The sequence below is a fragment of the Prionailurus viverrinus genome, chromosome E2 (assembly GCF_022837055.1).
Source record: "Prionailurus viverrinus isolate Anna chromosome E2, UM_Priviv_1.0, whole genome shotgun sequence".
NCBI lineage: Eukaryota > Metazoa > Chordata > Mammalia > Carnivora > Felidae > Prionailurus > Prionailurus viverrinus.
Window position 1 is genome coordinate 47,157,663 of NC_062575.1, and position 14,732 is coordinate 47,172,394.

At 51.9% G+C, this 14,732-nt stretch overlaps 2 protein-coding genes and 1 long non-coding RNA gene across 3 annotated transcripts in view; 1 reads left to right on the top strand and 2 right to left on the bottom strand.

The window, feature by feature from the left end:
• Positions 1-631: 631 nt before the first annotated feature.
• Positions 632-5,186, bottom strand: PPP1R14A (protein phosphatase 1 regulatory inhibitor subunit 14A). The gene is made up of 4 exons (XM_047837192.1): positions 4,719-5,186; positions 2,412-2,492; positions 1,766-1,798; positions 632-850 (listed from the first exon to the last, which is right to left on the bottom strand). The coding sequence occupies exons 1-4, from the start codon at positions 4,917-4,919 to the stop codon at positions 722-724; spliced, it is 444 nt and encodes a 147-aa protein (XP_047693148.1). The 5' UTR covers positions 4,920-5,186; the 3' UTR covers positions 632-721.
• Positions 5,187-9,540: 4,354 nt separating this feature from the next.
• Positions 9,541-12,953, bottom strand: LOC125153694 (uncharacterized). Its single transcript, XR_007147538.1, has 2 exons — positions 12,871-12,953; positions 9,541-9,971 (listed from the first exon to the last, which is right to left on the bottom strand). It is a non-coding gene; the product is annotated as an uncharacterized LOC125153694 (long non-coding RNA).
• An 88-nt stretch (positions 12,954-13,041) lies between these two features.
• The window catches only part of SPINT2 (serine peptidase inhibitor, Kunitz type 2), a 28,530-nt gene continuing 26,839 nt past the window's right edge, over positions 13,042-14,732 (top strand). The window contains exon 1 of the mRNA XM_047837117.1: positions 13,042-13,520. Within this exon, the coding sequence (XP_047693073.1) occupies positions 13,415-13,520 (106 nt within the window). The 5' untranslated portion in view covers positions 13,042-13,414. The remainder of the gene's footprint in view (positions 13,521-14,732) is intronic.

The window sequence follows — 14,732 nt, forward strand, 5'->3', positions numbered from 1 at the left end:
CCCCTGTAACCCTTCAGGCCTCCCCCCTGCTCCAGCCCAGGGGCCTCCCTGATCCAGCTCCAGGGGACTTGAACATCCTGATTAGCCGATGGCCCTGCCAATATTTGGTATCTTCCCCTGGCTTAGCCTCAATGTCAGTCCCTCCACCCACAAGGTTCAGAGTCCTCCGATATGGGTACCCGTTACACAAACTCCCATGCATCCTTCAAAGCCTTGCCTCAATGTCACTTTCTTCAGGAAGCCCCCTTAAATTGTTCTGTTCATGGCGTCTTGTGGTGATGTTGGGCACGTTTGGTTTTGCACGTCTCCCATGATGCAAGGACCACAGACCATCATTCCCACAGGAACCCTGAATGACACCTACTGTGGCCTTGCTGGCTTGTGCTGGGCCGACCAAGGCTGGCGGGGTGGGGGAGGTGGGGAATGACAAGATGAGTCCCGGGGGGAGGGGGGGGCAGGGGTGCAAGGTCAGCAGGGCCTGTTCTCATGCTCTCTGGCTGAGGAGTGAGCCTCCATCTGTCGGGCCAGCTGCAGGTGCTGGGACACGAGGAGACGCAGCAGGAGAGAGGGAGGTGTTGGGGGAGCTCGGGGGAGCCCAGTGATCAGGGAGAGGAAAAACAGGCACGCGGTGTTGTTATAGAACCATTACATACAACTTATAAACAAGCCAGGACGGTGTGGAGTGAAGGGGAGAAGGGAGGGGGCCGCAGAGGCGAGAAGGTCAGGGTGGCGCGGTCCGGGCCAGGTCCTGGAGGGGGCTCAGGCTGCTGTCACCGGAGGGGCTGGGCTGGCGGAGACCTGGCTGCTTGTGGAGGCCTCGAAGCTTCACCAGCAGCTCCTGGACGAAGTCCTGAGGACAGGGCAGGGGTCCTGAGAACATGGGGAGGGGTGGGGCCAACCCCACCCACCCAGCCCCCATTCCCTCTGACCTGGTCAGTGAGAGGGCTCGGGGGTAGTTAGGGAGGGGGACGAAAGGTAGAGACTGGGAAAGAGAGAGGGAGACACACAGAGAAAGACAGGGAGAGAAACAGAGAGAGTCGGAGAGAAACAGTGAGAGACACAGGGAGAGATAGAGACACAGACAGGGAGAGAGACAGAGACCCAGAAACTGGGACCAAGACAGAGACAGAGACAGATGCAGAGGGAGAGACGAAAGGACAGAGAAGAAATAGCCACAGAGAGACATCAAGAGGTTTCACAGGCCAAGAGATCACCAGGAGGGTCCCCAGGGACAGAGGCCTTCACTCCAGGGCAGACAGACACACAATGACGTTTGTCCCTCAGGCAGCCCAGAGCCATTTAGAGAAACATGAATATTTTTCCCTTTTAAAGCAGGGAAGGAAGTGGGAGGGGTTGGGCCGCTCAGCTTCAGGGCCTGCAGGGATGGGAGGGCCCCAGAGGTGGGGAAGGGAGAAGCAGCCCAGGGCGGAGAGTAGGGGATACCCGGAGAGAGGCTGAGCCCAAAGACTGGAGGCCCCAAGGAGAGAACAGCAGAGGAAAGGCAGAAACCGGAGACAGATGGGGAGCGTCTCAGTGGGGAGGAGATAACGGGGCCCCAGTGGCAGATGGGGAGAGAGGAGCCAGGGTGAGGAAGACAAAGACACCACTGGAGATGAGAAAAGGGCTGAGCGACACAGAGGGCTCCCCAGAGTTCCCTCTGACGACCCTGGGCAAGACAGCGCCTTTCCTCCTCCCCAGGGACCCCCTTTTCCACCAGGATGCAGGGGGCCAGAACAGGGCCTGCCGCGTGGGAGGGCAAACTCACCTCTGTGGGGTTCTTGCACGACTTCAGGAGTCCCTAAACACCCCAGCCCCCCGCAAAAAAAAGAGAAATTAGTAAATGACTAGCACCTAATCCCCTCCAGCCCCTTCTTTCCCAACAAAGCCCCGAGGCAACAAGACAAAAGGAAGTCAGACTCTAGGGTGGACTTCCCATCTGGTTTCAAGAGAGGAACGTGGCCCAAGGGTCTTACAGAGCAAGGAGGGGCGGAGGGGGCGTGGTGGAGGGCGTTAGGGTAGAGTCCAGAAACTGGCACCAGGACCCGCTCTGAATCCAGAGAGGGCCAGAAGGTCACACAGTACTTCCTGTCTCTGGGAGAGCACAGGTCCTGACAGCAAGGTCAGAGCAGTCAGACTGCTTGGCCTTGACTCCCAGCTCTGCTCTTTCTGAGCTGGGGCCCCGAGCAAGTGATTAAATCTCTGTGGGCCTCATTTTCCTCATCTGGAAAATGGGAGATAATTATAGTGATAATAACAAAACGGAGATGATAAACCCTTGACAGGATTTGTGAGGATAAAATGAGTTAAGTGCAAAACAACTGGAACAGTGCCTGGCACATACTAAGTGCTCAATAAACCTGGTAACTATTGCTGGGGCGGCAGCTTTCCCCCCCCACCCCACCCCCACCTACCTGGATCTTCCGGCTTCTCTCCTCTTCACTCTCTAATTCCAACAATTCATCAATGTTGACCTCATCAGGCATGTCTGCCTCCTAAGGCAGGGAGGGAGGGGTGGTCAGGGTCCCTCTCCTGTCCCTCCCTCGCCTTTGTCCAGGGCTCTGGAGAAGCCCCACCAGCCCCAGGGCCCAGCTGGCGTGTTCTGGAGCAACAATGTGGCAGTCAGGGACAGCACCACCAAGGCGGGACATCTGGGTGTTGGGGGGGGGGGTGAGGGGGAGGGGTGACAGATGGGTTGACAGAGGCCAAGGGGCCTGTACCAGCTCAGATGCCTGGGCCCCAGGGCCCAGAGAGCCTTGGGGCTGGCACAGGTCTCTCCTCTTGGCCCCAGTTCCCATAGTGGGAAACAGGCCTGGTCGAGTCTTGGAATGTCAGATTCTGGGATTCAGGAGAGGGGCTGGCTCTGCCCTTTCAAGGAAAAGTCTAAGCACTAGTTGTGGGGGAGGGGAGCAGGCAGGCCAGAGCCTCCTGCTGGGGGGCAGCCCCTTGCCCAAGAGGACAGCAAGGGTGGGTAGGGCTCAGGGCAGCCCCCAGGCCCAGTAGTGTGCCCTGGTCAGTCCAGAGAGGTGGCCACCAAAGCCCCCCAGAGTGGGCGGGCGGGATGAGCCACGAGCCCAACTGTAAGCAGCCAAGAGGGGGATTTCTAGTATAGCCTCTTGGGGCAAAGAGCCAAATGCAGGCTCATTATCCCTGTGGGGGACAGAATCCAGCTGTCAAAGCAAGAGATCCCTGAGGCTACAGATTTTTTCCTCCCCCACCCAAAGTGCTTCTGACTTCACTGTGGACCTCAGGGCTGGCTGGTCCTGGGTTTGTGTGCGGAGAAGGGGCAAAGGCAAGGAGAGTCTAGAAGTGTGCCACACAGCCTGTGTGAGGCTCTGCGTGTGAGCCAGAGCCCGATGCCAAGGGGCTGGGGCCGGCCCAAGAGGCAGAGGTGTGCGGCCTCATGTGTGTGTGTGTGTGTGTGTGTGTGTGTGTGTGTGGATTACACGGGGGCCTATGGTCCCGTGACCGGGAGGCGTGTGGCTCTGGCTTAGCCGTGTCATCGTCAATGTGTCATGGCAGCTATAGCTCCCACTGTCTGAGGATGTCACCTACCGCTGGCAACTGGACTTCTCTGTCCACTTCCAGGAGCCTACCCGCATGTCAGAACAAAAGGGCCCCACGTCACCGTGAGGGGCCATGGCTCCTTCCGCCTCCAAGCCGTGCTGAGGAGTGTTTATGCGTCCTGCCGGTGCAGCGACACAACCATCAGGTCCCCGTGACTGCGTTTTTGTGTTGCACGGTGTTGACTTCAAGCAGAGACTCCAGCCCAGCGTGTGAAATGTCTGTCTGCAGCCTCTGCGTCAACACCTCGGGCGGTAGCTTCGGCCCCGGGTGCCCACGGACAGGACGGCGGTAATTTCTGCCGTCGGGCATCTGTTTCTACCTGTGTCGCTTTTGTGGTTTTCTGTCCGGGTGTAGCGGTCATTCCTGTGATTTTATGTCTGTGAGTGGCTGTCGCATCTGCCATTGTGTTTGCCACGTGGTTATTGGTTTTGCTTGTAGGAGAAAATGGGTGGCTGTTAGTTGAACTGTTTGGTGTCCCGGGGTAGGTGAAGCTGGGACCGTCTGTGAATTGCTACACTGTGTATCTATGAAGAGCTGTAACCGGAGCTCTTTTGTGTGGTTGTCGTTGTAACTGTGTGTCTGCATGGGGCTGTGGCCTGTGCCAGGATGCCTGTGGGTGCCTGGAATTACAGCACACGTTGATCTGCAGGTGACCACAGCGTGTGTCCTTGAGAGTCTGTATGTCTGTACCTGGCTGTTGCTTCTGTTGCTGTGTCTGCTAGTGGCTCTAACTTGTCGCTGTGCACGTCTGTAAATGCTGTTGCTTCCTTTGCTGTGCGTCTCCTCGTCTTAGTATCTTCCCCGTCACCATATCTATGTTTGGCTTTAAGACCTCCCCCTCCCCCAACTTTTCCCCAGATATGGCCGCTCAGGCTCTGCAACTTTGCCTCCTCACCCCCCGTGCGCTCAATCACTGGCCTTCCCCAGGTGTTTGGACACATCTCTGGAGACCCAAGTGTGTGTCCGTGTCCACAAGCATAGTGCCATGGAGGGGAGACACTAGGGCCAAGGAGTCCCATGAGTGCCTGGTCCCGTGCGTGCGTGCTCTTGTGTGACCGAGGCCAGCACAAGCAACCAGAGACCCGAAGGGCGTAGAGGGTGCGGGCCCGGGGTCTGTCGGTCCCCCCCCCCCTCCATCCCCCTCCCTGCCTCACCCTGCCGCGGTACAGCTCCTCCAAGCGCCCGTCGATCCACTTCTCTACGTCCAGCCGCCGCTGCAGCTCCCGCCGGTCATACTTGACGGTGACACGCGCGTGACGTTTCTGCAGCCCCCCGGGGCTTCCCCCCGGCCCGCGGGCCCGCGACGGAGACTGCAGCTTGCTCAGCACCCGCTTGCCCAGCCGCTGAGCTGCCATCGCGGTCCTGGCCCCGGCCCCCGCGCAGCACTGTGCGCTTTCGCCAGGCGCCCAGGGGGCCTCTTACGGGCCGGGGCGGGGCCGGCCGGGGGCGGGGGCTCGGGCTCGCCCGGGGGCCAGCTCCGCCCCAGGCGCCCGGACCTCAGTTTCCCCGCCTGCAGCGCAGGGACTGGTCTCTGCACCGAGTAAAGCCCGCAGCCGTGCACGGTCTAGGTATGGGCGCGATCCCGGAGTCCCAGGCCGGGGCCCGGCGGCTGGGGCTCCCGCGGCTGGGGCTCCCGGGGGGGGGGGGGGGGGGGGCGGGTCCTGGGACAGGCTCTTGGGGACCCGGCCTTTCTGCGCCCCCTGGCGATTACAAGGGACGGTGCAGGAGCCCGCGTGCCATCTTTCTCTGCAAGGGAAAATGGAACTAGAGTACTCACAGCACATCATTTGTTCGTTATTTCAATTATTCCTTCACCCACGCAGCCTTTCGTTCATTTATTCACTCATTCTATTCAACAAGTGTGTATTCATTTGACATCATGTCATCTGTTAGCTTCTCTCTCATATCAGGCTCCCTAAGCCCGATAGCATCCAGATGGGTAATAACCACTCAAGTTAGGGGCGCCTGGGTGGCTCAGTCGGTTAAGCGGCCGACTTCGGCTCAGGTCACGATCTCACGGTCCGTGAGTTTGAGCCCCGCGTCGGGCTCTGTGCTGACAGCTCAGAGCCTGGAGCCTGTTTCAGATTCTGTGTCTCCCTCTCTCTGACCCTCCCCCGTTCATGCTCTGTCTCTCTCTGTCTCAAAAAATAAATAAACGTTAAAAAAAAAAAATAACCACTCAAGTTATTACCAGGCTCCTCCCCAATACCCTTCCCTACGGGTTTCTTGGTGACCTGTGCACAGGGAGGTGGCACCTGCTCCCTTCAGTCCTCTCAACTTTATATATATATATATATATATATATATATATATATATATATATATATGCAAAATCTCAGTAGTATACACACACGCGCGCGCGCGCACACACACACACACACACACACAGCAGGCACTGTTCTAGGCACTAGAGATAGAGAACAGAAGACAAGCCCAGTCCTCAGGGACTTGATATCCTCGTGGTGGAAACAGGCTGTAAATACAATAAGTAAGCACGATTATACAGCTTATTAGAATATGACAAGTTCTATGAAGAAATATGAAGCAGAAAAGGGGAAATGGAATGAGGGCGGGGTTGCAATTTTAACAAGGGCGATCACAGGAGTCCGTTACTTCACCAATATTCCCACTTCTTTTTTCAAATTAAAAAAAATGTTTATTTATTTTTGAGAATGAGAAAGAGAGCATGAGTGGGAGAGGGGCAGCGAGAGGGGGAGTAACAGAGGACCTGAGGTGAGTTCTGTGCTGACAGCAGAGAGCCCAATGCAGGGCTTGAACTCACGAACCATGAGATCATGACCTGAGCTGAAATCGGATGCTCGACCAACTGAGCCACCCAGGTGCCCCACCAGTATTCCCACTTCTTTTAAAGTTTTTTTTTCAAGTTTATTTATTTGTTTTGAGAGAGAGAGTGCACAAGCAGGTAAGGGGCAGAGAGAAGGAGAGAGAGAATCCCAAGCAGGCTCCGCACCATCAATGCAGAGCCTGATGTGGGGCTTGAACTCATGAACCATGAGATCATGACCTGAGCCGAGATCAAGTAGGAAGCTTGACTGAGTCACCCAGGCACCCCCAGTATTCCCACTTTTAATTGTAAGCAGCAAAAATGATACTTTAAAACTTAAGTTTGGCCATGCCCCATCCCTGCTTAAAACTATCCATAAGTAGGCAATGGTTCCTTAACTATGACACCAAAAGCATAAGAAACAAGAGAAAAAATAGATGAACTGGACATCATCAAAATTAAAAAGTTTCGTGTTTTAGAGGACATAATCAAGAAAGTGAAGAGACAACCCACAGAATGGGGGAAAAATGGAAATCATATTTTTGATAAGGTACTTGTATCTCAAAACATTTTTAATGTTTTTTATTTTTTGAGAGAAAGAGAGAGGGGGAGGAGGGGCAGAGAGAGAGGGAGACACAGAATCTGAAGCAGGCTCCAGGCTCTGAGCTGTCAGCACAGAGCCCGATGTGAGGCTCGAACCCACTAACGGTGAGATCATGACCTGAGGCGAAGTTGGATCCTCAGCTGAATGAGCCGCCCAGGGGCCCCTGACTTGTGTGTAAAATAAAGAAGTGGGGGGGCACCTGGCTGGCTCAGTCAGTGGAGTGAATGACTCTTGATCTCGGGGTTGTGAGTTTGGGCCCCATGTTCAGTGCAGAGATCACTAAAAAACAAAATCTTTAAGGGGCCCCGGGGGGCTCTGTTGGTCGAGCATCCCACTCTTGATTTCAGCTCGGGTCATGATCTCACAGTTTGTGAGTTGGAGCCCTATATTGGGTTCTGTGCTGACGGCTTGGAGCCTGTTTGGGATTCTCTCTCTCTCCCTCTCTCACTGCTCCTCCCCACCTCTAAATAAATAAATAGGAAATACCAAGTGTTGGCAAAGATGCAGAGAAATCAGAACCTTCATACGCTGATGATGGGAATGTAAAATGGTGCAGCCACTTTGGAAAACAGTCTGGCAGTTCCTCAAAAGGTAAAACTCAAGAGTTACTGTATGACTGAGCAATTCTACTCCTAGGACTATACCACAGAACTGAAAGCATATGTTCACACAAAAACTTGTATGGGAATGTTCATAGCAGCGTTGTTCATAATAGCCAAAAGGTGGGAACAATATAGCCCATCAACTGATGAATGGATAAATAAAATGTGGTACATCCATACAATGGACTGTTATTTGGCAATAAAAAGAAATTAAGTACTAGGGTGCCTGGATGGCTGCGTCACTTAAGCACCTGACTTCTGATTTCGACTCAGTTCATGATCCCTTAGTTTGTGAGATTGAACCCTACATCTGGCTTAGTGCTGACAGCACAGAGCCTGCTTGGGATTCTCTCTCTCTCTCTGCCCCTCCCCATGCTCTGTCTTGTGTGCTTTCTCAAAATACGTAAATAAATAAACATTTAAAAAAAAGAAATTAAGTACTGACACATGCTAGAGCATAGATGAACCTTCAAAACATGCTAAGTGAGGGGCACCTGGGTGGCTCAGTCAGTTAAGTATCCGACTTCGGTTCAGGTCATGATCTCCCATTCGTGGGTTTGAGTCCCATATAAGGCTCTGTGCTGACAGCTCAAGAGCCTGGAACCTGCTTCAGATTCTGTGCCTCCCTCTCTCTCTGCCCCTCCTCTGCTCACACTGTCTCCCTCTCTCCCTCTCAAAAATAAACATTAAAAAAAAAAAAAAACATGCTAAGTGAGAGAAACTAGATTCAAAATCATACACATGTTGTATGATTATCTGTAATGTCCAGAATAGGCAAATCTACAGACAGAAAGTAGATTGGTGGTTGCCCGGGGATGACAGAATGGTGGGGAAGGGGAGCGACTGCTGCCGAATATAGGGTCTCTTTTGAGGATGATGCTATTTTCTCAATTGATTGTAGGGTTGGTTGCATAACTTTATTAACATACTAAAACCCTTGAATTGTACATTTTAAAAGGGTAAATTGTATGGTATGTGGCTTATATCCCAATAAAGCTGTTATATTAAAAAACAAATAACTCTCCATAGCTCCCCATTGTCCTGGGGCATTCAAAGCTCTGCCAAGCATGGGGTGTCTCTCTGCATCAGATGGGGGTCCCCAATGTGGGGCAAGGATCAGGTGGAAGCCAGTGGCTCAGAGGTGAAAGGATTCACCTGAAGCAGAACAAAGGCGACAGAAGTTTATTGAATAGGCCCCAAGGGAGCAGGGGTCAGGACAACAGAGGAGAGGCTGTCTGCAAGGAGGCAGTGGGTGGGGGCGTATTTAAAGTGAGAAGGTGAGGAGGTATGGGGACACGTGGAATTTTCTCTTTCTTAGTAACTGTGCCTGGTTGTCAGGAGCCCATTGGTCAGGTAGGGCCTACGGGTATTTTGAGGTGCGTCTCCCGATGGGCCCTTCGGTATTCTCAGCCAGGTGGTCGCTGTGGGCCCTTTGGCCTTGATCAAGTTTCCATTGCTGGAACCTGTTGTTTAAAAGCAGCCTCTATAAAGTGTGGTCCCATCTCACACCTTTGCCCTAATAGTTCCTTCCATCAGGGAAGCTCTTCCTGAGCGTGATATCAGCAGGGTTCATTCCTTCATCTCCCTCAAATGTCATCTGTGCAGTAGGGTCTTGTCTGACACCCTATCTTATATTCTAACTCCCGTGCCCCTCACCTGGCTCTGTTTTATCGGTAACATTACATTTTAGCATTGTATACAATGTACTCATTTTATTTATTGTCTGTTTTGCAACTGATGTGCCAAAGGGCAATAGGTGTGGTCTACCAGAGTACAGGCAGAAAGGGGGTGCACTGTCCGCGGAGAATTTAAAAAATAAATGAAAACTGGCCAAAAGTTGGCCCAGTTTTTATTACACCATGCGCTGACAAATTCTAAGCAGTAGAATAAAGCGATAGAAAGAATCCTGCAAAATAATCCAAAAATCTTTCATCGGTTTACTTGTGAACAATTGACACAATTACTGTTGAGTTTTAATAAAAGGCTTCCAGTTAAGATATTTTTATTACTGTATACTTTAGTAAACATTGTATTCGTAATAGTTTTCTATTGTTACATAATAAACTACCACCAACTTTGTAGCTTAAAACTTATTGTTTCGTGGTTTCTGTGGATCCAGGCCAAGCATGGTTTAGGGGGGCCCTCTGCTCCACCGTCTCACTGAGCTATAATCCAGGTGCCAGCCAGGGCTGCTGTCTCATCGGAGGCTCAACTGCGGAAAGATCTGCTTCCAATTGCTTGACCTAATCAGGATGAGGTCTTCATTTTCTTGCTGGTTATCAGTTTGTGCTGCTCTCTTGCTCCTAGAGGTGAAGTCCTTGCCATGTAACTTTCTCCATAGGTCCTCTATGTGGCAGCTTATTTGTTTCAAAGCCAGCAAAAGAGAGTCTCTCTCTCCAGTCCACTAAGAAGGAGTCTTGGGAAAAAAAAAAAAAAAAAAAAAAAAGGAGTCTTGGGGTGCCTGGGTGGCTCAGTCGGTTAAGTGTCCGACTTTGTCTCTTTGGGAATCCTCTGTCTCCCTCCCCCACTTTCAAAAAAAAAAAAACATTAAAAAAAGGAGTTTTACATAGTATAATCATGAACTTCCTTTGCCATATTCTATTGAGGAGAAGCAAATCCCAGGTCCTGCTCACCCTTGAGGGGAGGGGGGTTATACAGCCCATGAGTATGGGGGCTACCCAACATCTGTTTGCTACAAAATTCTGAAGAAGTTAGAGAATTCCCAGGGTGACTGCTGGCTCAGTCAGTAGAGCATGTGGACTCTTGACCTCAGGGTCATGAGTTCAAGCCCCACAGTGGGGGTAGAGATTACTTACTAAATAAATAAATAAATAAATAAATAAAGTTAAAAATAATTTTAAAAATAATTTTAAAATATATAGAGAGAACTCCCAGGTATACAGTTGACCTCTGCCATATGAAGATTCAGGTTCATTTTGATAGTAAGTTCATAACAATTTGGTATCATTTGGGCTTGTACAGTTTGAGTCTCCAATCTCTGTGATTCTACATAATCTTTCATTTAAGTGATAATAGATTAGAAACTAAAATGATAGCACAATGATTGTAAAGATGAAATTATTCTGTCATTCTACATATTCTTTTGAAATTTTTGTTTAAAATAGTGAATCGGTATGAACTGCAAAATGCAATGTAAGTGAAAATTTTCATTCATAAATGAAATATTTTACTGAATTGAGTAATATCTTTCAAATTGAAATTTATTCATTTTCAATTGTTAATTTTAAAACTAAAGAACATATAAAATGGTGATTCTTACATGATTCTTACTGAAATAATTTTCTGGTAGTGAGGAAGAGGTATAAAAATTTATCCACGGGGCGCCTGTGTGGCTCAGTCGGTTAAGCATCCGACTTCGGCTCAGGTCATGATCTAGTGGTTTATGGGCTTGAGCCCCCTTGTTGGGCTCTCTGCTGTCAGCATGGGGCTTGGAGCCCGCTTTGGACTCTGTGTCTTCCTCTCTCTCTCCCGCTCACTCTCTCTCTCTTTCAAAAATAAATAAACATTTAAAAAATTGTTTAAAAAGTTATCCACTCCAGGTGTCAAATATGCTAGTTCTACCACTGTTACCAACATTACAAAGTGAGTTTCACCACGGCAGGAATTTTACTTTGTTCCCTCTTGTATCTTCTCCAGCATTTACAGCAGTACCTGGCTCATGGTCGGTGCTCAGTGAATATGCGGAATGAACAGACAGATACGTGAATGAATGGATGAATGAACCTGTGACTCCTCTCCAGCCTCAACTCTCACCATAGTCCTGTCTTCCAGCTCAAGGTCTGCCTTAGTGGGATGGGATGGGGGTCGGGGATTTGGGTGTTAGAGAGACCTTTGTCCTCACATTCAGATTCTTGACCCTGGGTGCTAGGACCTCACTGTGAGATTAAAGAAGATGGTGGGCAAAGAATTTTTTAAGTTTATTTATTTTGAGAGAGAGAGCTCACACATGAGCAGGGAGGGGCAGAGAAAGAGGGAAAGAGAGAGAATCCCAAGCAGGCTCTGAGCTGTCAGTGCAGAACCCGATATGGGGCTCCAACCCACGAACCATGAGATCATGACCTGAGCTGAAATCAAGAGTTGGATGCTTAACCGACTGAGCCACCCAGGTGCCCCTAATTTATTTGTTTATTTTAGAGAGAGAGAGAGAAAGAGAGAGAGAGAGAGAATGAACTGCACTGTAAGTGCAGAGCCCCATGTGGGGCTTGAACCTATGAACCAAAAGATCATGATCTGAGCAGAAATCAAGAGTCAGACGCTTAACTAACTGAACCAGCCAGGTGCCCCCCAACAAAATTTTTTAAAATAAAGATAGGGGCACCTGGGTGGCTCAGTCCCTTAAGCGACTGACTTCGGCTCAGGTCATGATCTCTTAGCTTGTGAGTTCCAGCCCGGCATGGAGCTCAGTGCTGACAACTTAGAGTCTGGAGCCTGCTTCAGATTCTGTCTCTGGCTCTCTTTGCCCCTCCCCTGCTCTCTCTCTCTCTCTCTCAAACACAAATAAACATTAAAAAAAAAAAAATATATATATATATATATATATATATATATATATACAGTAAAGAAAATAGTGGGGGCGCCTGGCGGGCTCAGTCAATAGAGCCTGGAACTCTTGATCTTGGGGTTGTGAGTTCGAGCCCCAAGTTGGGTAAAATTACTTAAAATCTTTAGAAAAAAATGCACAAAACTGCTTAAGGTAAACACCATTTTGATAACCTAATTAAGGCTCTCCACATATTATTATGACAGGAGGGAGGCTGAGTAGTGGGAGTAGCCCTGTATCCCTTAAGGCACTGTTGTCTTTCTTGCCTCAGGACTTTTGCGTTCGCTGTTCCTGTTGCTTGCAATGTGGAATGTTCGTCCGTCAGCCCTTCTTATCCTTCAAGGGTTCATTATCAAAGCTGCCTTTTCACTTCCACCGCCCCAGTCCCTGATCATTCAGTCTGCGCTTCCCCGTCACTCCCCCACTCTAATCGCTCCCCCACCCTATACTTCTGCCATCGCTACTCTCGGCTGTTCCAGTCTGGTGAGGAAGGGGCCAGTCTGACGTGGTCACTGTCGTATTTCCAGTAACGCGCCAAGTAGGCGCTCAGTGACCGCTGGCATTTAGACAGGAGTAAATTCCTCGCCTTCAAAGGGGGGCTGAAACGAGGCGGGCTTCCAAGCCTGGAACCACAGGTTCTGCACCCTCTCCTCCCACCCCGAGGCCCAGCCCAGGAGCGAGGGTACTCGGACGTCACCAAACCTCGGAGCAGGTAACAGGAGCCTCGGGGCTCAGCAGGCTTGCGTTTCCTCACCTGCTAGGTCCTACCCCCGGCGGAGCCGACGCAAGCCCTGCCCCTTTCCCCCAATCCTGGGGCCAGCGCAGGTGCTCCGGGGGAGGAGGACTGCCGCCCAGGTGCCTGCTCCCTGCGCCTGCGCTCTGCGTGCTCCGCCTCGCCAGGTGCGCCCCGCCCCCTCCCCGGCCGGCCACCTTCGGGAGCTGCTTCAAGGCGCCCGCCATTGGCTCTACCGCCCACCAGCGGTTGTGGGTGTGGTGGGGGTCTGAACGGTGGGAGAGTCGGCGAAGTGTCGCCGGAGGCAAGGGACGAGAGAGAGGCGGACTGAAGCGTCGTGGGCGTAGCGGACGGACCGTCCGCGCACCGAAGGTCCGACAAGGAGCAGTCCCGGAGACGCCGGCGGGAGCGCCAGGGGAGCCCTCGCAGACCCTCTGGGAGCGCCAGCACCTGAACACGAGGCTCCCCAGTGCGCGTGCGCGGCAAGGGTCTTCCCGCACCTGATCGCGAGACCCTAACGGCCAGCCGCTTGAGGCTTCGCCTGCGCTGCCGGGTGGAGCCCGTCATGGCGCAGCTGTGTGGGCCAAGGCGGTGCGGGGTGCTCCTCGCCCTGCTGGCCTCGCTGCTCCTTTTCGGGGCTGAGGCGGCCGACGGAGAACGTAGCGTCCACGGTGAGGGCCTGGGAGGGTCTCCTGGGAGGAGCGGGAGGCTGAGAGGCCGAGGGCGGGACATTAGGGTCTGGCGGCTGCGTTGGGGTGCGAAGGGCCTTGGGTAAGGTATGATCAGGGCGAATTGCTGGGAGAGGAAATTGGGGGCGACCTGGTGAAGCGGGGCGTGGTGGAGCCGGCTGTGGGAGATTGAGTCTGGGGAAGAGGTTTGGGAGCCTTTGGGAGTGAGGACGGGCGGCGGAGCCGGGGTTGGTAAAGTTTCCTGCGGGTGAGGGAGGAGACTAGGGCTATTGACCAAGAAGGAGTGGCACTGGCCAACAGGAAAAGGGTGAGAGGCTCAACAGAAGACCAGCCACTTCCTGTCAGAGGAAAGTTCCATGGCCCAGAAAAGCCCAGGGAGGCCAGGCCTGAGAGGGTGGGGGTTGGATTAGGTGACGCAGTTTTAGCCTCTGGGAAAAAGCCCCCTCGCCCACCTCTTTGGATATCGGACGACAGCCTCCCGAGAAATTTGCAGTAGAGCGCCTCCGAAAAGAAAGGTATTTCAAAGGAAGGAGAAGCAAAGCAAACATGTTGGAGGGGAGAAACGTTACCAGGGTGCAAGACTGGGCCCTTTGGTATAAGAAGAGTATTGGCATTGAGAAGCTGGGGTTGGGTTTGTGAAACTGGTCCTTAGAAGCTGGCGGAGAACAAGGCCCAGTGTTAAACCTCTACATTTTACGGAAGTTTGGCCTGAAACGTCTTTTTGAACAAGTGTTATAATCTCAACTGCTTCAGACCAGGACAGCCAGGCTTTGGGGGGGGAGGGTGGGGGGAACAATTTTGAAAGAAGAATTCATTGATTCAGCAAAACTTACTGAGCCCCTGCTATATGTCAGGGATGGTGCTGGCACCAGTGGCACATTTGTAACTTCCAACAAGCCAGGTCCCTGCACTTGGAGAGCTTATATTTTAGTTGGGGGGGGGGGGGGAACCGAGACAGTGAGTAGGTAAACATTCAGATAAAGACCGGGGCGCCTGGGTGGCTCAGTCGGTTAAGCGTCCGACTTCGGCTCAGGTCACGATCTCACGGTCCGTGAGTTCGAGCCCCGCGTCGGGCTCTGGGCTGATGGCTCAGAGCCTGGAGCCTGCTTCCGATTCTGTGTCTCCCTCTCTCTCTGCCCCTCCCCCGTTCATGCTCTGTCTCTGTCTCAAAAATAAATAAAAACGTTAAAAAAA